The sequence below is a fragment of the Heloderma suspectum genome, chromosome 8, assembly GCF_057233095.1.
Source record: "Heloderma suspectum isolate Gila_16-S chromosome 8, 16-S_ref, whole genome shotgun sequence".
Taxonomy (NCBI): domain Eukaryota; kingdom Metazoa; phylum Chordata; class Lepidosauria; order Squamata; family Helodermatidae; genus Heloderma; species Heloderma suspectum.
Window position 1 is genome coordinate 2,565,270 of NC_139465.1, and position 21,832 is coordinate 2,587,101.

At 51.9% G+C, this 21,832-nt stretch overlaps 2 protein-coding genes across 21 annotated transcripts in view; one reads left to right on the forward strand and one right to left on the reverse strand.

Annotated features, from left to right (window-relative positions):
• The window catches only part of FANCA (FA complementation group A), a 48,735-nt gene extending 48,219 nt beyond the window's left edge, over nt 1-516 (forward strand). For 12 of the 13 annotated variants that reach the window (XR_014784695.1, XR_014784696.1, XM_084812661.1 and 9 more), the window contains one exon: nt 95-376. Coding sequence is in view for 11 of the 13 variants with exons in the window: in XM_084812661.1 (XP_084668787.1) it covers nt 95-196 (102 nt within the window). In the remaining 2 variants the exon portion in view is untranslated. Of the gene's footprint in view, nt 1-94; nt 377-398 lie in introns of those variants that run through there. The other variant, XM_084812657.1, reaches the window with a different exon arrangement.
• ZNF276 (zinc finger protein 276) lies at nt 291-21,652 on the reverse strand. 8 transcript variants are annotated; one of them, XR_014784697.1, is made up of 12 exons: nt 19,747-20,019; nt 15,103-15,412; nt 14,711-14,766; nt 12,313-12,813; nt 11,514-11,592; nt 8,753-8,830; nt 8,338-8,448; nt 8,174-8,249; nt 7,010-7,127; nt 5,594-5,693; nt 712-1,067; nt 309-606 (listed from the first exon to the last, which is right to left on the reverse strand). XR_014784697.1 is itself a non-coding variant. In XM_084812681.1 (11 exons), the coding sequence occupies exons 1-11, from the start codon at nt 21,580-21,582 to the stop codon at nt 782-784; spliced, it is 1,752 nt and encodes a 583-aa protein (XP_084668807.1). In that variant the 5' UTR covers nt 21,583-21,652; the 3' UTR covers nt 291-781. The 8 variants fall into 8 exon arrangements, 7 of the variants coding, with proteins under 7 accessions (XP_084668807.1, XP_084668810.1, XP_084668803.1 ...); XM_084812681.1 differs by lacking the exon at nt 19,747-20,019 and adding an exon at nt 21,546-21,652 and having other exon boundaries at nt 291-1,067; XM_084812684.1 differs by having other exon boundaries at nt 291-1,067; nt 19,747-20,190.
• Nucleotides 21,653-21,832: the final 180 nt, after the last annotated feature.

Here is a 21,832-nt window from a genome sequence, read left to right on the forward strand (position 1 = left end):
TCGCGTCATACTGCAGGGAGACTGCTTGCCAGGGGTTTTGCTTCAGAGACGTGGCCACTGGCCTCTGACACCAGCCTCTCCTTCCCCTCTTTAGTTCCTGGACCTCTGCGGAGCACTGGACCCAGAGATCAAGGCCGCGCTTGAGAATAGCAGTGCAGGCAGGGAATTGTTCGATGAAGAACCGCTACTTTTCTGATAGCTGAAGTCCAGCCTGGGCCGGCTGGGCTTTGGGCGATTCCTTGCACATGCACACGCACACACACACACCCAAAGTGAACATGGCTCCCATGGCCTAATCTGTCCACAGTACTGTGTAAATAATTTATTACAAGCATAACCATGACTTTGTAACAATAAAAGTTAGGTTACAAATGTTCTGGTTTTGTTTTTGTTTTCAGATTGGCTTTGGGATTTAATTTAAAACAAATTGTCTGGGTTTAAATTGGGTTTCCATCGTCTTGACCGCCACCACACATCATCTGTCTGTGTCTGTGGACTCGCACACCTTGATAACAGGTGTGCCACCTCTCTGACCTTGATCATCACCCCGTCAGAGGAAACGCAGGGCAGCCTGTTCCCTTTGGCAAGACGGATGTCGCTCTGCTGCTGTGTTGGACGCAAGCACAGAGAGAGAGAGAGAATCATCACCGCAATGGAAAGCTTTTCGTGAGCAAGCAGAAGTGATTTCCACAGAGTCCTGTCAAAACATACACGTCAAGCTCCCCCTTGAGTGTGGCTTCCTCAAGCCTGGGCCAGGTGCTCCCCTCCGAGAGCCATTGCTTCAGGTGGGCTCCTGCTGGGCGCTCAGTTCAGCTTTCACAGGCTGGCTTTCGGCAGTCCCCAAAGCATCTGGAAGGGCCCCGGGCTCGGGCTCGGCCGCCTTGGCTCTGTCCTGCGTCTGGGTCAGGGGATGCACCATGGACATGTGGACATTGAGGTTGTGGGCCTTCTCAAAGCGCTTCCCGCACTGGTCGCAGGCAAACTCCAGCTCTGTCTCTGCTTTGTGTTTGGTCATGTGGTACTTGAGAGACGCTCGCTGCCTGCACTGGAACCCGCAGATCTCGCACCTGGAGAGGGAAAGCAGAAAGAGGGTGGCTGTGCCTGCAAAGAGGGAGCTGTGAGCCCTTTGCCTCGGCAGGGACTTCCCAGCAGCTGCTCCTACTCTGCGTGTCAAGCAGGTGAGTGGGAACGCTCTTCACCTGTGTTGTCGGTGCCCTGAATTCTGAGCTGCACATATCCGGAAAGGACATGGCTTTAGATTAATGCTTGGATGCCTGGATCAAAAATTCAGGAAACGGATGGGGCCATGATGCCAACTCTTCGGTGGGAATGGAACATCCACCAAGAAGGGCCACAGGGCAAATGCAGGGCGGGTCCAACCTCTTTCAGCCTGAGGGCCGTGGTCCATTTTGGAAAAGCTCTCGGGGCCGCGTTCCAGTGGTGGGAGGGCCTAAAATACCAAAAATACCAGCCTATTTTAACTCAAAGCCCTTCCTGCCAGTAACTCAGCCTTGGGAGAGTATTTCAGCCTTTTAGAGTGGGTGCAGGTGGGTGGGTGCACAAAAACTGGGAAACTACCAAACAATCGGGGGGGGGGCAATCTGGGGACCTCTGGTAGGCCAGATTTGGCCCATGGGCCTTGGGTTCTGAACCTCTGGTATAACAGGAGACCGTACTCTTCTTTCTGTTACAAACAGGAGTGGGCCCCGTTTTACTGACTGGTGCTTTTGCAAGACAGACTTTTATGGAGTTATTCTCCATCACTCCAGTGCAGCCAGACTCACCTGCATTGTTTCCTTCCATCTTGGAAGTGCCATTCCCTTGTTTTCCCATGCAGGTGAGGTCACATGCCCCCACAGGACCCTTTGCCCCTCTATCCCAGAAGGATGACCAGTCCCACGTAACTGCACATCTTTAAGACTACGACTGCAGGAAATGTTCTCCAAACATCTGGATTCAGTAGCCCCGTTCCTAGGGGTGTTGCTTCCTCATTATGGCTATACATGTGAATCCCCCCACAAAAAAATAATCCAAGGGCCTAAAATGTTACTTGAGCACAGGGTTGTGGCTTGATGTGATAGAGCCCCTGCATGCAAAAGGTCCCAAGTCCGATCCCTGGCACCTTGAGGCAGGGCTGGGAAAATTCCTGCCTGAAATTCTGGAGAGCTGCTGCCAGTCAGTGTCGACAATACTGGCCTAGATGGACCCAGGGTTTGACGCGGTAAAAGGCAGCTTCCTGTGTTCTCACTTGAAAATTCTCCTTATGGTGCCTCTGCCAGTGAGGCAATCTTCCTTCATCCCTTAGGACTTAAATTGTCTCCAAATGCTGCTTTGCACAAGCTAATACATTAGTACTGTACACACACCCCTTCATGGATCACTGCCTTGTTGTGGTGAAGGGGCTTGCGTAACTCAGTGAAGCCATAAGCTACGCCGTGCAGGGCCACCCAAAACGGACAGGTCATGGCAGAGAGTTCTGACAAAATGTGGTCCACTGGAGGAGGAAATGGCAACCCACTCCAGGATTCTTGCCAAGAAAACCCCATGGAACGTATCACAAGGCTAAAAGAGATGACGCCAGAAGATGAGCCCCTCAGGTCGGAAGGAGTCCAATGTACTACTGGGGAAGAGCAGAGGGAATTTCCAAGTAGCGCCAGAAAGAGTGAAGCGGCTGGGCCAAAGCCGAAAGGACACTCAGCTGTGGAGGTGTCTGGTGGTGGAAAGAAAATCCGATGCTGTAAAGAACAATATTGTTTAGGAACCTGGAATGTAAGGTCAATGAATCAAGGTAAGCTGGAGGTGGTCAAACATGAGATGGCAAGATTGAACATCGACATCTTGGGAATTAGCGAACTAAAATGGACAGGCATGGGTGAATTTAATTCAGGTGACCATTATATCTACTACTGTGGGCAAGAATCCCTTAGAAGAAATGGAGTAGCACTCATAGTCAATAAAAGGGTGGGAAAAGCAGTACTGGGGTACAATCTCAAAAACGATAGAATGATTTCAGTACGAATCCAAGGCAAACCATTCAACATCACAGTAATTCAAGTCTATGCCGCAACCGCTGAGGCCGAAGAAGCTGAGGTTGATCGGTTCTACAACACCTTCTAGAACTAACACCAAAAAAAGATGTCCTCTTCATCATAGGGGATTGGAATGCTAAAGTAGGAAGTCCAGAAATAACTGGGATAACAGGCAAGCATGGCCTTGGTGTACAAAATGAAGCACGACAAAGGCTAATAGAGTTTTGCCAAGAACACACTGATCATAGCAAACATGCTTTTCCAATAGCACAAGAGGCGACTCTACACATGGACATCACCAGATGGTCAATATCAAAATCAGATTGATTATGTACTTTGCAGCCAAAGATGGAGAAGCTCTATACAGTCAGTAAAAACAAGACCTGGAGCTGACTGTAGCTCAGATCATGAGCTTCTTATTGCAAAATTTCAGCTTAAATTGAAGAACGTAGGGAAAACCACTAAACCATTCAGGTATGACCTAAATCATATCCCTTATGAATATACAGTGGAGGTGATGAATAGATTTAAGGGATTAGACCTGATAGACGAAGTGCCTGAGGAACTATGGACGGAGGTCTGTAACATTGTTCAGGAGGCAGCAACTCCATCCCAAAGAAAAAGAAATGCAAGAAAGCCAAGTGGCTGTCTGATGAGGCTTTACAAGCAGCTGAGGAAAGAAGGGAAGCGAAAAGCAAGGGAGAAAGGGGAAGATATACCCAACTGAATGCAGAGTTCCAGAGAATAGCAAGGACAGACAAGAAGGCCTTCTTAAATGAACAATGCAAAGAAATCGAGGAAAACAACAGAATGGGAAAGACTAGAGATCTCTTCAAGAAAATCGGAGATCTCAAGGGAACGTTTTGTGCAAAGACGGGCATGATAAAGGACAAAGAAGGCAGGGACCTAACAGAAGCAGAGGAGATTAAGAAGAGGTGGCAAGAATACACAGAAGAACTATACAGGAAAGATCTTAATGTCCCTGATAGCCATGATAGTGCGGTCACTGAACTGGAGCCGGACATCCTTGAGAGTGAAGTCAAGTGGGCCTTAGGAAGCATTACTAACAACAAAGCTAGCAGAGATGACCGTATTCCAGCTGAGCTATTTAAAATCCTAAAAGATGATGCTGTTAAAGTGCCGCACTCAATATGCCAACAAATTTGGAACACTCAGCAATGGCCACAAGACTGGAAAAGGTCAGTTTACATTCCAGTTCCAAAGAAGGGCAACGCCAAAGAGTGTTCAAACTACCATACAATTGCGCTCATTTCACATGCCAGCAAGGTTATGCTCAAAATCCTACAAGCTAGGCTTCAGCAGCATGTGAACCGAGAACTACCGGAAGTACAAGCTGGGGTTCGAAGAGGCCGAGGAACTAGAGATCAAATCACCAACATTCGCTGGATCATGGAGAAAGGAAGAGAATTCCAGAAAAATGTCTATTTCTGCTTCATTGACTACGCTAAAGCCTTTGATTGTGTGGATCACAACAAACTGCCAAATTCTTAAAGAGATGGGAGTACCAGACCACCTGACCTGTCTCCTGAGAAACCTGTACGAGGGTCAAGAAGCAACAGTAAGAATCAGACATGGAACAACCGATTGGTTTGAAATTAGGAAAGGAGTACGACAAGGCTGCATATTGTCGCCCTGCTTATTTAACTTATATGCAGAGTACATCATGAGAAACGCCGGGTTGGATGAATCACAGGTCAGAATTAAGATTGCCAGGAGAATTATCAACAACCTCAGATACGCAGACGATACCACCCTAATGGCAGAAAGCGAAGAAGATCTAAAGATCCTTTTGTTGAGGGTGAAAGTGGAGAGTGCAAAAGCTGGTTTGAAACTCAACATTAAAAAACGAAGATCATGGCATCTGGCCCCATCACTTCCTGGCATATAGAAGGGAAGAAATGGAAGCAGTGACAGATTTTATTTTCTTGGGCTCCAAGATCACCGCAGACGGTGAGTGTAGCCATGAAATTAAAAGATGCTTGCTCCTTGGGAGGAAAGCTATGGCAAACCTAGACAGCATAGTAAGAAGCAGAGACATCACCTTGCCGCAAAGGTCCGCATAATCAAAGCTATGGTTTTCCCAGTAGTAATGTATGGCTGTGAGAGCTGGACTATAAGGAAGGCTGAGTGCCAAAGAACTGATGCTTTCGAACTGTGGTGCTGGAGAAGACGAGTCTCCTGGACTGCAAGGAGGTCAAATCAGTCAGTCCTAAAGGAAATCAACCCTGACTGCTCATTGGAAGGACAGATACTGAAGCTGAAGCTCCAATATTTTGGCCACCTAATGCGAAGAGAAAAGTCACTGGAAAAGACCCTGATGCTAGGAAAAATTGAAGGCAAAAGGAGAAGGGGACGGCAGAGGATGAGATGGCTAGATGCAATGAATATGAACCTGAGCACACTCCGGGAGAGAGCGCAGGACAGGAGGGCCTGGCGTGCTGTGGTCCATGGGGTCACAAAGAGTTGGACATGACTTATCGACTGAACAACAACAACTGTACACCCCCTGAAGCAATGCAAACTGTCCATAAATGGGCACCTACTGGAGAGGCTTTGCTCCCGAGTGGCGCATCTGGTGCACTGAGAGGTGTTTACGTTGCTTGAACGTCTGGCCGCATTCGTCACAGATATAGTTCCGTACTTCTGCAATTGGAGAAGGAAACCAAGTTGAAAAGTCACTACAACTGCTTCCACCCCCTGACATTCACAAGGGGAGGGGGAGTTTCTTACCGCGGATTCCTGATCTATTTTCTGGAGGGCATTCCAGAGCCTTTGGGTTAGTCCCTCCTCTTGGGTTGCAGGCAGGGTCACGAAAGTTGATACTCTCTAGGGGAAGGGACTACCTATCTTACACATCTACATCAAGTAGTAGTAATTAATCTACTTGAATGCAACCAGCACTAACTTAATAACAAACTTGAAAGGAATTACTAGGTTAAACAGGCTATTAATAAACTGAAACGGAAGATGATGGGGAGGAGCTGATTCAGGAGTTCCTGAGTACCATCCCCACACGTATCGAAAGGCAGATGTCTTTGAAAAGGATCGTGGTCCGCTGAAGACAAAGGGTGGCTGGAATGCCCTCCGGAAGACACAGCGAGGAAGACCAATTCACAGTAATAACTTCTCTTTTCCCTTGATCTTCTGGAGGGCGTTCCAGTCCCTTTGGTATGGTTCCTGGGGAGGGGGTCTCCAGTGGTTATGCTCCCTCTGCAGAACAGTGTCCATGCTCTGTCTCCCCTCCCCCACAACAGACACCATGCCGCCACCCCCCCCCCCCGTGAACCTACGCCCAGTCCCTAGCTAGGATGTGTTGGGTGGGGGTTGAGGAAGGTGTGAAAGAGAGAAGGCGGCACAGCGCCTATTCTTGAAAAAGAAAACCACTGCCGAGTTCAACCTAAAGTCTTCTGGGAACCTGGTGCTCCGGCAGTAGGCAGGGCCGCTCTGCAGAAGCAAAGAAGCCCAGCCACAGCCGCCCCCAAATGGCCTTGGCGAGAGCCGTTTGGAGTCTGCCTGCAGCCCAGGGGGAGGAGTGGATCACCCCAAAGGTAATGGAATGCTTTCCAGAAGATACTGGACAATGGGGGCACAGCTGCTAGTGGAGGGAGGGAGGAAGAAAGGAGACAGGCAGGCAATAAACTGACAGGGTACGTGGTGCCCAAATGAGTTTCCTCCTTTCCTTCCAGAAGTTGGCAAGACTGAAGCGCTCTCTGTGCACCCCATCTATTTTTTTATTTACAATTTTTCAGGCCGCTTTTAAGGGTAAAAAACCTCTCAAGGTGCCACACAGGATAGAACAACAGAAGCGTCTATGGTGTCAAGCGGTTTACACAATTTGTGAGCGGGTTGATAACGACATGCTTGTGGCTATGGTCATTGTTCGGGATGCATCACCTGGGCTGGGGCACCCCCTCCCTTCCCAGCAACTCCACTGTCCTGCAGTTGTGAGCGCAACATACCAGTGTGAATGAGCTTCACATGACGCTGAAGGTAGCGGTCAATCATGAACACCTTGTTGCAGCCCGGGTGTGGACAGGGCCTTTCCCGCACCTCCTCATGATGTTCCTTGATGTGCTTCTAAATCCGAAAAGAACGGGTCGCTTTAGGCGGGCAACAGTTCCAGAGGGTGGCAGCGTTGGCCCTCTGCAGCAAAAATGACCGAGGGTCTTGTGGCACCAGGGCTTGCACAACCCATGTCCTGGGGGCCACAGGCAGGGCCCCAGGGCCTTTGCTGCGGACCCTCAAGGGTGCTCCGGCCCCTACCGCCACTGCTGAACTCCCTACTGCCTGTACTCTCCCCGCCCTACCCCAGAAGGCCTCTCACAGGTCACTCCTTGCCTGCCACTGCTAGCAAGGAGAAAAGAGCAGCAAGTGTCGAGACCGCTCAGTGGAAGACTTTCCACTCCCTCCCCCAGAGATCATCGCGCAGTCCTCTGGGATGTGTGTGCAGTCCCTAAGTCAGCATCACACGTAGCGCTGAGGGCTGAAAAGGTGGTGCACCCCGGCCTTAAGGGCTGACAAATTTACTCTGCCATAAGCTTTGGGGGCACTCTCCGCATGCATCTGATGAAATGGCCAGGGTCCACAAAAGTGTACGCCGGAATAAATTGGTTAGCTTCTAAGGTGCAACAAGACGCTTGATTGTTTTTACCTTTTATATAGGTTGCCCCACATTCACTATTCATAGGGCAATTTGGTTGTCCCTTCCTCTCCCTGCCCCCCCGGGCATTTTCAATGCAGGTTTGCAGTGACAGTCCTAATTTGTAATAGTAGTTGTATGTTTAGAACCACAAAGGAGGAAGTTGTGTCCTTTTAATCAAATCTGCAGTAAAACTGGGATCTTGTATATGAACCTTCTTAATTATAAGCCCGGGTTTCTTTTTTCCTTATGAAGTAAGGAAGCCCCCAGAAAATAATGCTGTCAGCCAATTAAAAAATTGTAATGAGGTATAGATGTCTCTTGCAAGTTAACAAATGCCACAAGATTATTATTGGAAGGAAACATGGCATCTCTAATAATATTTCGCTTACCAATATTCAGTCATGGAATACACCTGGCCTTGAAAATACAGTCCCGCCTAGGGGCTGACAAGCACTGTGGCTACTAGAAGTTCTCCACATACCTTCATGCCATCTGCCCCTCTATACACAGCTGTACAGCCCTGGTAAGGACACTTATAAATGGTTGGCAGCTCCTCCCTGAAAAAGCAGAGGACAGTATGAGGAGAGGGAGCAGTTGCCCCGTTCTCTGGCGACCTTGCACCTCTTGAAGTGTTGGGTACGTTACCTTTCGCACTTGATCTTCTTTTTCCAGCCAGGTTTAGGCCCTGGCTTCTTCCTTATTTTGGGCTCTTCCAACTTTGCTTCTTTGCTTTCGGCTTTTCTGTTGTTGGACACCCTATGGGGAAGGAGCACGGAGGCTGTCATAGCCTCTCAACTGAGTAGTTACAAACAATGTGATACTTATGGATAAAAGAGAAACGTTTTGCTCCTGACATGAGAAAAAAGTTGGAAATGGAAGGAGGGGGAATGTTTGTGGACTTCTGCCCTTGGACAGTGGAAGTGGGTGCAGAAGGCTGAACTCTACCCTCAAAGGTGGCCTAAAAATAATTTTAAATTAATAAAAATAAAAACTCCTTTAAGAGAAAGTCCCCACTCCTGTTTTGTGCTGGGCCCCTGGAAGAGAAACAAAAGCCCCCTACCTCTTCTCTGGGTAAGGCTCAAAGGAATCGTCTGAAGACCGCGTTCTCTTGTCGTTCTCGTCATCGCTCGAGGAGTCTCTGAGAAAGTAAACAGGCCCTTTTCACTCTGTAGTCACACCGATAAAAGGGGAGCAATTTGACAGACACGGCAAATCTAGGTGCCAGTGGTGCATCACCCTCCATGACAAGCTGTCTTGAGTTCAGGAAACAAGAAGCTCCGTTGCTCTGAAAGACGGCGGCCCAGAATGAGTTGGCGCAGCTCGATAGGCAGGCCATGCCGACATCAAAAGGCAAGCAAGGAAACTACCTCACTGTGTAGCTGGAAGGCGACCCCAGGAATTCGGCTTCTTAAGCATCCGCCAAATAAGTGGAAGGCAACATTCAGAGGGTTTCAAACAAAACCAGAAACAGGCTTCTGGCTCTCATCGGTGCCAGGACCAGTTTTAAAAGCCAATGGGGCGCCTGCCAAAGGTTTTGAGACCAGAGGGGATTCTTGGAAGGACCCCAAGTGGCTTCCTTGTTTGGAACAACTGCCCATGGCAGTACATTTGTACATGTCCCCAGTCCAGCCATCAGTGAAAAGAATACATCTGATTTGATCAAATAAACCCCAATGCATCGCTGAATTGTTTTAAATCCCTTTCAAGGTATAAATGTGCAGATTTGAGCTTCTCAGCGCAAGACATAGGAAGCTGCCTAGATCTCTAGCCCACTATTGTCTGCTGCAGCCTTCCCCAAGCTGTTGCCCTTTAGATGTGTTGGACTGCGACTCTTATCATTCTCAGCCAGCACAGCCAAAGACAGCTGCAGTCCAAAACGTCTGAAGGGTACCAGGTTGAGGAAGGCTCCTGTGACTGGCCACTGTTCTCCAGGATCTGAGCAAGGCCTTTCTGCTACTGATGCTTTTTTAACTGGAGATGTTGGGGATTGAACCCGGGCCTTTTGCATGCAAAGCAGGGGCTCTGCCCTTGAGCTACAGCCCCTCCTGAACTTTGGTTTTGAACTTGGAGGTCAGCGATGCCCCTCTGGATGACAAGGCTCTTCTGGAAGCAATAACGAGGAAACGGTGTGTGTGCCAGGAAGCTGATTTTTAACCTGCAACGTAACAGTGTAGCTGATCTAGCAGAGTTTATTGGCTGGCAAGTCATTGGCAATTTCCTCTGTAATGGCTACTGGCAAGTCTGCCCTAATTGCTCTGGGGCCACCCATACGCTCAGAGGACAGTGAACCTATTTCCCAGGCCCATGTCAATATCGTAGGCAGCCCTGTCCAGAAGGAAGTCACCCCTGGGCCACTGCTTTCAAAGGCAAACAGATGGCTACAGGCTCAGCTGAGGAGGCACCTGGGAACTTTGGCTAGCCAGCGTCTCCAGCAACTCTGCCAAAACAGTCTGAGCACCCACAGGATCCCAGGCACTTCCCCAAGAAGGAGCATCTTCAGGGTTGAAGACGGACTAGGGCTTAGACATGGAAGAACCCGTGACTGGATAACCACAGAGAATGCTTTCTCGTCTTCACTCAGTATGGATGCTGGAGAAATTTGAGGCAGACTAAAAGGAGCTTGGATGTCTAGGAATCCAACTCATGGAATCTGCTGTGGACCGACCTCCTCAGGCTGCACAGGGTTGTGGACTTCTGGATTTTTTTTTTTACTTTCCCGAAACATATGCATATTTATTCATAGGAAAATACGTTTCTGCTGAGACTGGTAAATGTACACAGGAATAGTGGAATGGAATGGGGGACAATATGCTAAATGTTACGTACTAAGGTAAATTATGTAAATTGTTGCAGACAAATTGTTGGAATTATTTGTGTATTTTTCTGCACAATGAAAAAAAAATTGAATCTGTCTGTGAACAGACAACAGAACAAAAGGCGCCCGTGAATCAGCGAAACACAGGCGGAGTGGATTTTACACAATCCATACTTCCCTACCACTCAGCAACTATAACCAGTCCCTGTACAACTAGGAGTACCAGGTCAGAAGGTGTGGTGTCTGAGCAGATTTGAGCCCCAGCAACTCTAATTTTAGTACTGGAAGGCCAGGATCTCTTCTAGATCATCCCAGAGTGCAGGGCACGGAATAATGGGCTCAAGTTACAGGAAGCCAGATTCCGGCTGAACATCAGGAAAAACTTCTTGACTGTTAGAGCAATAGGACAGTGGAACCCATTCCCTAGGGAGGTGGTGGGCTCTCCCACCCTGGAGGCATTCAAGACGAGGCTGGACAGCCACCTGTCCAGGATGCTTTGACTTGGATTCCTGCATTGAGCATGGGTTGGGCTCGATGGTCTTATAGCCCCCTTTCAACCTTATTCTATAATTCTGTGATTCTATTGAAGTAATTTAGTATTGAAGTAATTTGGTAATTTTAGTACTGAAGTGCTAACTACACTAGGATCCATCTAGCTAGAGAGAGAAGAGACCCCAGATGGGTTTTCTGGAGGACTTAAAAATGTGGAACTAAAGAGAAGTAGCAGCTCTGTCTCTCATATACACAGACAGGAAGAGGCCCAGTTTCATTTGGGAACTTTTCAACCAATCAAGGCAAGACAATTTAAGTTGTACTTAGAAGAATAACAACGTCGCTAACTTGTTGTAAAGGGCACTCAGACGTGCCTGTCTGTCAGCCACTGCCCTGAACCCCACCTCCCAAAAGGCATCTCCAGTGACATGGAGCCCTTCGGTAAGGCATGAGATCCCCCTACCACCATGTTCATGCTTGCAAAGACAACATTTCAAACCCACTCTTCTCTCACCCCTCAGAAAGGTCACTGAACTCGTCTTTTACCCGCTCATCCGATGCTGCAGACGGAACTGGCTTCTCACTCAGCGGTCCTAGGAAAATGGGGAATGGCAAGTGTTACAAAAGGCAGAGAGGCACAATCCTGCAGAGTGGTTCTTGTCACGCAAAGGTCCTTGGCACCCAAAACTCATGCGTAGGAAAGCTGTGGGTGTCTGCACCCATCACTGGTTGTGGAAATATGAGGGGGGAACCAAGTTAATGGAGTGGCAATTAAAGTAACAAAGCATACAGCTGGGCTATCAAACAGACGTGCCAGCGCTCAGTTCTGTGGAAGCATTAATTCGAAAAGGGTTTGAATAGCTATTGCTCTCTTTCTGCAAGACCAGACGTTGTCTTTTTCTAAGGGCTGAGTGTATAAAGGTCTACGTGAATTTGTGACCCTGGACCCTGGCTGCAACCAGGAGTTAAATTCTAGGCCAGGGGTGTTCAACCTCTCTCAGCCTGGGGGCAGAGTTCTTTTTTGGAGGAGCTCTCGGGGGCTGCATGCCAGGGCAGGGTCCAAGGCAAAAGGGGCAGGGTGACAAATACTCGAACCGCCCGCCTGTCGTCGCTTACCGCCAGTAACTCGGCCTTCGGAGAGGCGCGTCAGCCTTTCAGAACAGGTGGGGGCAGGGAGAACGCGCACGAGCCCAGAAGCCACCCAACGACTGGTAGTTGGAGGCCAGGGGCGTGCCCATTCGGGGTACCCCAGAGGCAAGACTTGGCCCACAGGCCTGAGGCTCTCCACCCCTGTTCTAGGCAGACTCTCTTACCTGGGCTCCCATTGAGAGGACAGGCTGGCTGCGGCAGGCTTTCCTCCGGCATGGGGGCTCCGGAGGTGTCTTGCAAGGCAGGCGAATCCTGGCTCTCTGGCACCGGGCTTTCTGTGCTAAAAGGAGGCACGGCAGTCCTGCTGTTGGCAGGCTGCTGACTGGCTGCTGTCCTCGCGGTGCCGGGCCGGGACTCTGGTGTTGCTCCAGCGGCCCCCGTGCTGCTGGCATCCACTCCATTGCCAGTCACATACTGAGCGGCGCTCTTGTTCAGCTCCCACTTGACGGCCAAGGCATTCTCCACCAGCAATGTGCTGCAGCCCGAATCCGTGCTCATGATGTAGTCGTGGCCGTCCGCACAGCCCCACACAGCCCGGATGATCCCGCAGTATTCGGAGGACAGCACGCTCTGCAGGCTCGGTGCACTCTGGCAGCTCTCCGCGTGGCTGTGAGTCCACATCACCAAGTTGCGGAGGCACTGGGGGCTGGACGTGATCAGGTCTGCTGTTCGCAGGGAGAAAAACGGGGAGGACCAGGCACACGCGGTCAGAAGAGCTGCTCCACGCCACCGCCAGAATAACTTCCTGGCAGGGACCAGTCCTGGATTCCTAGGGGGCACACTCCCCAACTCAAGGGAACAGCAGCCTGTTGGAGTTAATTTTTTAAACTTTATTCCCCCCCCCCAATCCCCTTTCCTTTTGTGTCATGTCCTTCAGACTGTAAGCCCGAGGGCAGGGACTGTCTCAGTACGCATCTTTGTAAGCCCCTCTGGGAGCCTTTTCGGCCTGAAGAAGGGGGTAAAAATGCTGTAAGTAAATAACATCTGCTATCTGAAGAAGGATTTGGAAGGGAAGCAGCACACGGGTATTTTGTATCTAAGCTGATGCGTGGGTCATCACCTTGCCATCACAGCTACTGTAATAACAGCATGGACCACAGTGGCAGAGCTAGACGATATATCCACCAACTCAAAGCAAGAACAGCTTGTTATGTTCGGAATGGACCCATCCAACAGCCAGCCATTGCTCAGAGCTGACTTCCCACAACACAGCTGCCAGATGTTCTAAGGGCAGCTGCCAGAAGTGCACTGGGAAACCTCTGGAACGTTTTAACAACAGTCCTCACTTTTTGCTCGTGTCATTCTTTTTTAAAAAAACATAAAATTCAAAGTGCATGTGTGTTTTACCCCAAAGCTCAGGTGAGATATAAAGGCTGTATATATTTAATTATGGTACCATATGTAGGTGTTACTTAGGCACTGAATCCAGCCTCCTGGAAACCTCTCTAAAAACTAAAAAAAAAAAAAGTATCATGATGGCTTCAGTCTATGAGCGTTGCATAGGTGTGAAAGTGTATGGATGGTCGGTCTCTGCCTTGTGACTTCTCAGCAGCCAGAAGGTGGTTGAGGGTGCAATCCTATAAGCCCCATTGAACTCAGTGGGACTTCTGAGTGGACATATATACGATTGCACTGTGTGAGGTTTCCAGGCTCAGGAATAGTAAAGCTTTAATGCCACCCAGAGGTTCTTCATCCTCCGTAATTGCAGGAATCTAACACATTTTTATCGTTTATACCATTTGCACCATTCCGTTCTCTTACTAGAGGCAGGCTTTTCCTAGGCAGCATTAGACATGCTTAACCATGTGTAGCATCAGACTGACAAGGACAGTAGTAAACATTTTTAGTAGTAGTAAACAGTAGTAACCATTTACTACTCTCGCTCCTTGTTCAATTTCTAGCTTGTTCCCCAGCAATGCCCTCAAAGCAGGTTACAAATGCATATTATACAATGCACTGATATGTTTAAAAAGATGTCCAAAATATGTAATCTCAAAAATCGTAAGAGTTGTGCTAAATGTATGCTGCTTAGAATCTTTTGAAGACCAGTGGTGGGGCTCTAATGATCAGCTGGCTGGAGATTATGGGAATTGTAGTCCAATGCATCCAGAGGGCGCCACGTTGGGGATGGCTAACCTAACATTTGGTTTGTGGAGGAACTGGCAGTGGTGAAAAGTTTTGTGCCCGCCCTCATTGGCAAAGGTTGGCCCAAGTCTGCAGTAACTGCAAAGAAGGCTGGTGGTTGTCTCTAGGGTTGCACATGGCTGGTTATTGGCACTGAAAAAATTGCCCTGCTAAGCAGTCACGTATTGTTTGTTTTTATAACTTCTCTTCCACCTTATTTGCTAAAAGCCATCCAGGTGGTGCACAACAATTTAAAACAAACCAGAAAATAATAAAAGTGACGGCTCAGCGAACACACTCATCTCTGCTAGACGCGGGGAGCTCAGCACCACAACAGCTGCGAGGGCGGGCAAAGTGGAAGGGCCCTTTGCTTTTGGCAGCAACATGGCAACCGTTATCTACATGGAGAACAAAATTCAGAAGAGCCATTCCACTTACCCAAGCAGGGAGCATCTCCTTCAACTGCAGGCAGGGGAGGGTGGACAACGTTGTTCCTGTACACAAAACAGACGGCAGCACAGATCAGATGCCTCCCAGAGAAGACAGGGTCTTCTCTAAAAGTGGCAATTTCAAACTGCTATGTGCCTTAGTTTTTTTCAGCTGCAGGAAAGACAGCTTTCCTAGGGCATTTGCCCTTGCAAATAAGACCACACAAGTTACTAGTCCACAACGTACTTCACGAGCTTGCATGCCAAGTCATTTCTGGCATGTCAATGGCTAAGGACAGGACCAACTCTTCTGGTTCAGAAATGTCTGCCTGGCAGGCCATTCTTACTTGCCACAGGTGTGTGGCTACTGATAAAGAGAGTGGAGAAAGCTGCTCAACCTACTTTCCTCGCGACTTGAGGTGGCCTGCGGGCGAGACGTTCACCTTCTGGATGAAGGCTTTGAGGACGCTGCGGCATTTGTAGAATTGGGCATGGCACTTCTTGCAGACAAACTGGGGGAGGGCCGGGTCTTGCCGGGCAGCCACCCCCACCAGCCGCTGGAAATCCGTGAAGAAGACCTGGTCCAGGCGCCGCTGCTTCGCGGAGCTCTCGCCCGTCACGGGGACCTTCCCAAACGCATTCCGCAGGCTCCGCGAGGAGAACTTCCCGTGACACAGCCGGCAGTAGCCGGTGCTCAAGCTGCGGCCGGTCCCTGTGGGGCGGACGGGAGGCGATCAGCCTGGGATGAGCAAGCGTGCACAGCCTCAGGAATGCAGGAAGCTGCCTGTGTAACAGGCCCTGGGGATATTTTTCAGCTCCAGGGCCGAATTGCAATGTGGGAAAGGTCTCGGGGGCTGCAGTCTGTCCATGGGGGTGGCCAAAGGCAGAGTGGACAGGCCCAGAAGGTGAGGATTACTGATTTTAAGCCTACTCAGCAGCAAGCACAACAGCCTCTGTATGTCTACTCAGAGGTAAGCAGGAATGAATCACTCAGCTGACCATGGAAATTGATGGGGGTTGTAGTCCAAGACATCTGGAGGGCACCAAGTTGGGCAAGGCGGGCTTACAATGTGTTTGAGAGGCAGTGTCGTGTAGTGGTTAGTGTGCCAATTAAAATCACCACTTGGACAAGGAGCTTGCTGGGTGACATTACTTGCTTCCCCTCAGCCTGGCCCTCCTCCCAGGGCTGTTGTGTGGATAAAATGGGGAGGGGGGTGGTAAGCCACCCTGAGCTGCTTCTAGGAAGGGTGAGATAAAAATGTAATGAACACTTAAGCCACTTCACATGATACAGACAGGGGGTGCATGTCCTGATACAGCAAGGGTGGGCAGTGTGTGACCCTCCAGATGTTTTGGCCTACAACTCCCATCATTCCTCACCACTGGCTATGCTGTCTAGGGCTGCCGGGAGCTGTGGGCCAAAACATCGGGAGGGCCCGTGCAATATGGACTATGGACTGTCTGATGCATGTGGCCATCGTCCCTACAGGAACCAGGAGAGGCTCAGAGGCAAAGGACTTGCTCTGGGCAGCGAGGAAGGTTCTTGACTCAACAGGGGTTTGGACCAGGGTGTCTCACTGCCCACTGTGCCACAGTGGCTCCTTCTCCAGGGCCCTTGAACACACCTTGAGTCAGCATGTCGCAAATGACAGCTACATCTTTCAGCTCATCTGTCTGTCCCCTGGGCTTCCGCACCAATTGCTCATGTACAGTGATCACGTGACCTCGGGGAAGCACTGCCTCAGGTTGAACATTTGGGGTTTGGCATCTGGCCCTTTCTCTCAAGCAGGCCCTGCCTTAACCATTTAGCTCCCCCTTTGCTGAGAATTCCAAGGGAACAGGAACAAACTCCTTTCATTTTGTTTACTTTAGACTCTTAAGTTCAGCACTCAGTTTAGGAGCTGGATTTGCAGCAGCCTGTGGGCAGGACTTCCGGGCTTGAAGGCGGCAGGGCTTACGTCCCAGCCCCAGCACGCCCCCCAGTGATGTCAGCAGGCTTTGCAGCTGTGTCAGCCAATCACAATCCTCATTTTCTCAAAGGTGTCACAAGGCCACCTTCCTCGTGGGTGGTGCCCCCAGCCCCGTGGCTCAGCACCTCCAGGGATCCTTTCCTCCAGGCGTCTCCTCACAGCCCTCCAATTCTGTGCCAAAGGAGAGCTGAGAGTGACACGCACAAAGGGAATCCAGGGGCCAAAGAAAGAGTACCGTCTCCCAGGCACCAGGTTCCGTTTTAGTGCTGTTCCGAGGGAACCAGCATCAATCATCTTCTCAGGTTCCTGGGATATTTCCAGCCCTGCAAAAGCGTCCCCCAAGCAGAGCAAAGCTGTCTGCTCAGTCCCTCACCATAAGGAGAACTGTGCTGGATCCGATCAAGAGGCTCTCTGGTCCAGCATTCTATTCCCATAGTGGCCAACCAGATGCCCAAACAGGCAGCCCACAAACAGGACATGAGCACAACAGCACCCTTCACATCTTTTCCCATAACTGTCTCTATAAAGCCAAATTGCAATCCATTCACCAACCAGGCTTCCTGCATGTGTTCGCCCTAACAGGGGCCCAGTCGTGGGTATTTTTGGCTTCTTTCAGCTGCTCTGATGAGAATGGTCAGGAAATTGAAGGATGCCTTAATTTAGTCTGGTCTCTTCTTGTGCCAAATAACAAAGGTTCTCCTAAGACAGCCTTCCCCCAACCTGATGCTGTCCACATGTTTTGACCAACTCCCATCAGACCCAGCCAGAATAGGCCAATGGCCAGGAATGCTGGGGACTGTAGTCCAAAACATCTGGAAGGCACCAGGTTGGGGGAAGTTCTCCTAAGCCTGGGGTCCCCAGCATTTTGGGGTCTGTGGGCACATTTGGAATTTTGAGGGTCATGGCTACTATGGGGGTGCCTTGACCATTCATAAAATGGTGGGCATGGCTGGTCACAGAACTCTCATTTTCCAGAAGCCAAACCAGTGAGACTAAAAGCAAAGTAACTTGTCTAAGAACCTGTGAACAAGGCAGAGATGGGGGCTGACTTCCAAAACATGAGACTACTCTTTTGAGCTCAAACAAACCATGCTGGAGGGCAGCCTGTCACTTTTCAGCATGCAAGCATCCCAACTAAAAAATAATTATTTTTTAAATCCTAAGAAAATAAAAACCAGGAGGTGGAGGGAGCGTGACGGATGCCAAAGGAGGTGTCCAGGGGCACCACGCTGGAGACACCAGTCCTAAGCTATCCAAGGTGAACCCGGGAGATTCAGGTGGGCTCGTGCACCTGATCTCGGGCTAGGAACTAGCCCAACACAGAGGTCCAGTTAGGGAGACCAGAGCCAACACGTATGTTGAGTTGGTTTATATTTCTGCTCTAGGTGTGGTGAACTAGCTGCAACCCCCAACATGCACACTGGCACAAGTCCTATGATTTGGCCAGAGGGCTTTCAGAGGCCATCGCCAAGCCAAGTGTGTTCAGTAAAAGTGGAGCAAGATGGTGCTCAGGTGAGCCCCTCTGAAAGGAAATGTCTCTGCACACCTGCGTTTGCCCATCACAATGACAGACCCTAGTGCGGGGCGTCGGCATTGGACAGATCTCTGACTAACAGCTGTCCAGAGGAACGTGGGGTGGGAAGCAAACAGTTTCCATGGAAGACCAGGCATTCTGAAACGGTGTGGCTGTGGTACCAGGATGGCTGTTGGTTCCCTGGTGCCCCTTTTCAGCTTCTTTCTTGCCTGTTACAAAAGCACGAGCAAGCGTGGCCTTTCACAGGACAACTACCGGCAAATACAGAGCAAGTCTGGGACAGCAGTGTGAACAGAGAGGCCACAAGACAGACAAAAGGATGGCCATTCTATTCTAGTCCCAACTTGGTGCTCTCCAGATGTGTCAGATAGCACATGTTGGCTGGGAGAGATGGGACTTGTAGTCCAACACAGCTGGAGGGCACCAGGTTGGGCTGTCACACAGACTCCTCCTCTGCACACACCTCTGTGCGTGCTCCTTGGGCATCACTGTGTTCTGAGGAGACACCAGGTGCTGGCATTGGTCCCGCACCGCCCTTGCCAGCCCAGTTTGCACGGCCAGCCCTGCTGCGCCAGCAACCCAGACGCTGGTATTTCAGGGGCCTCAATGGAGCAAAGTGCCCCGACAGCCTCTGTGGCGCTGCACGTTGCGCCTGGGTTGCAAGGACTAGCTGGTGTCCCCGAACGTCTGGGGCTGGCCCTGGGGGCAGAGGGCCGGTTAGTACAGCTCTCCCAGCAGCCCCCAGCCAGCAAGACAAATGGTCAGGAATGATGCTGGGGGGAGTTGTTCAAAACCTCTGGCGGGGAACCAGGCTGGGGGTGGCTGTGAGCAGAAGCCCAGCATCAAATCCATTTGGAGTGTATCCAAAACGGCCCAGCAGAGAGCTCGCGGGCTGCAAAAGAAAGGAATGCCTAAAATGAGGGGTTGCGGTGGGTGGGTTGCCCCCTCTCTGGAAGGCAGGAATGATGGCTGGAAGAGGGGTGACAGTCTTCCTCGTCCCCCCTCCTCCATTCTCCTTCCGTGTCATGTCCTTTAGACTGTCGGCCTGTGGGACTGGCTTGTTTTTATTGTTCTTAGGTAAGCCTTTTCGGCTGAAAAGCAGGATAAAAAAAATCCTTTAAATAAATGAAGCCACAGACTACCCAGCGACGAAGGAAAGTCGCTCTGTACATGCTCTCTTCCTGCCCCCCACAGCTGAAGGTCCGTCCCCGCACGGGAAGCAGCCAGCTCTGGGGGATCAAGCCCTGGCGAGGATGCCACCCGGGCGGCCTGCCCGCCGAGCGGGGTGAAGCCCAGCTCCCGCCGCCCGGCAGCGAGGCAGGAGGGGCGCAGCCTTCCCTGTCCCTCCGGCTCCCCCTTCCCGCGGAGAGACCTCTCCGCTCCGGGGCGCACGGCCCGAGCCCAGCGAGGGCTCCCCGCTCCGGCTGCGCCGCCTGCCCAGCGCCCCCTCTCCGCGGCACACGGCCGGCCGCCCCCCCGGGAGGGTCGCGCCAGCCGCCCCGGGCAGGGCGCGCCGCCGGTGCCCTGCCCGCCTCCGCTCACCCGCGGCCGCGGCCGCCACCTCCGGCGCCGGCGCGGCCCAGCGCTCGGGCTCCGGCTGCGGCGCGCTCCGCTGCTGCTGCTGCTGCCGGGCGGCTGCGGCGGGGCGCCCCCGGCGGGCCCGGCTGCCGGCCTCGGCTGCCGGCGGCTCCGCAGCGCCCCTCGCCGCCGCAGGCGCGCCCGCGGGCAGGAACCGGCCGCGCCGATCGCGCTTCATGGCCGCGCAGAGCCCGCACCGGCCCCCGCTCGGCTGGCTGGCTGGCTGGCTGGCGGGCTCCCGCCGTGCCTCGGCGCGGCTCCGGCGCAGCGCCCCTGGCGGACGGAGGAGCCCGGGCGGCGCCGGCGCCGGCTCGGAACGCCGCGGACGGCCGCCTGGGCGGCGGCGCGCTCGGCTCGGCCCGGCCCGGCCCGGCCCGGCCCCAGCAGCCCGCGCTTGCCCGCCCGGCGCGCTGCCCTTGCTGAGCGCCCCCAGCCATGGGCCCGAGCGGGGGGAGCTGCCCGGCGGGCGGAGGCGCCCCCAGCCGGCCCCGCCCGGGAGGCGCCGCAGGGGCGGGGCAGAGGGGAGCCGCGCGGGGAGCCCGGCCGGGGCAGGGATGCGCGCGAGGGGAAGCGCATCTGGCCAGTCCCGAGGGCGCTGCGCGGGCGCCGGCTTGGCAACCGGGACTCAGAGTTCCCGAGAGGGGAGGAGCGGGTCATAAGGGAACACCCCGCGAACAGGCCCAGGCGCACAGGCTCGGCCGCGTAAAGTTCATCTCGGAATACATTCGTTCGTCTTTGGGGCTCACAAGAGCCTTGGCTGTTTGCCTAGATAAAAACAGGACTACTGGTCATTGAAAGCTCTGGCAAATGAGAAGGCCGCTGTACCTGCCTGGCCACTAAGCAGGGAAGGTGCCCTGGACCTGCTCTGGGGCAGGTGTGCTTTAAGCAGGGGGCACCACAAAAAAGGCCCTGTCTTGTGGCTCCCTGCCAAACCTCTGACGGTGACGGAGGTACTCCAGGAGGGGCCTCCTCAAAGATCTGAATGCCTGGGGAGGTCCGTGGGGGAGAGAGACCAGTTGGCCACCCTCGCTCCTTCACGACATCCTCTATCTGCACACACAAACACCTATAGAGATAGGTGTATAAATTGTATAAATTTATATATTTAATTATATAAATGTGTATCCCAGCATTCATTGTCAAAACATTCCCATGATGGCTTGCAGCAACAGATAAAACAGCAGGATAAAAGCCAGCGCCTTTAAAATTATTTCCAGCAAAAATTAAAAGCCTGGGATGGGAGACTAAAAAAGCCCTTTGCCTGGTGCTAAAGCACATCAGAGCTGGTGCCAGGCAGCCCTTCCTAGGGGTGAATGCAGGCATCCCACGAGAGAAAGCCCTTGGCCCAGTCGCCACCTACGCCACTCCCGACAGCGGGGGCACCGGGAGACAGCTGGAGCATATGGACAGCATCCTGTTAGAAGGTGACTTCCATACTCACACCTGGAGAGATGTGGGTATTACAGAAACTCACATAGGTGGGTCTAGAGCAGGAGTGAGCAACTTGTTTTGCCCCTCCCCCATGTTTTGGCCTACAACTCCCATCAGCTCTAGCCAGCCTAGCCAATGGTGAGGCATGATGGGGGTTGTAGGCCAAAACATCGGGGGGGGGGCCCACCCCAGTCTAAAGAGGTCATAGGCAGTAATGGAGCTGGACGCCTGGGGTTATTTGAAGGCACTTTGCGCATACTCAGTGTCACCAACACAAGAGCAGAAATGTTTCAGAGAATAAATAAGTGAAGGTGTAAACCCGCCTTCCCCACCTGGGGCCTTCCAGACATTTAAGACTTCAATTCTCATCAGCCCCAGCCAGCATGGCCACAGTGGTCAGAAATGCTGGGCGCTGCAGTCCAAAACACCATTGTCTCTGCAGCACAACGGCGCCTCTGAGCATGTTCCGGGTGCCCGACGCATGCTGGAGCGGGGCCAGGGAAGGGCGTGCTCGCGTCCTGTTGCTTTGCGGATTCTGTAGTTGTCGGGGGCGCAAAGGCATCTTTGCCGCTCCCCCTTGTGAGATTAGAGGGCGGCGGCGCCCCCCCGAAAAGCGCTC

Excerpts from the sequence above, each read along its gene's own strand:
- ZNF276 (XM_084812684.1), bottom strand. The coding sequence starts at position 19,960 with ATGAAGCGCGATCGGCGCGGCCGGTTCCTGCCCGCGGGCGCGCCTGCG. Across the intron at positions 8,449-8,752 it reads GAGCCTTACCCAGAGAAGAG|GGTGTCCAACAACAGAAAAG; the intron begins GTAGGGGGCTTT and ends CCTTCCCCATAG. Across the intron at positions 1,068-5,593 it reads TCGGGAGCAAAGCCTCTCCA|GTGCGAGATCTGCGGGTTCC; the intron begins GTAGGTGCCCAT and ends TTCCCTCTCCAG.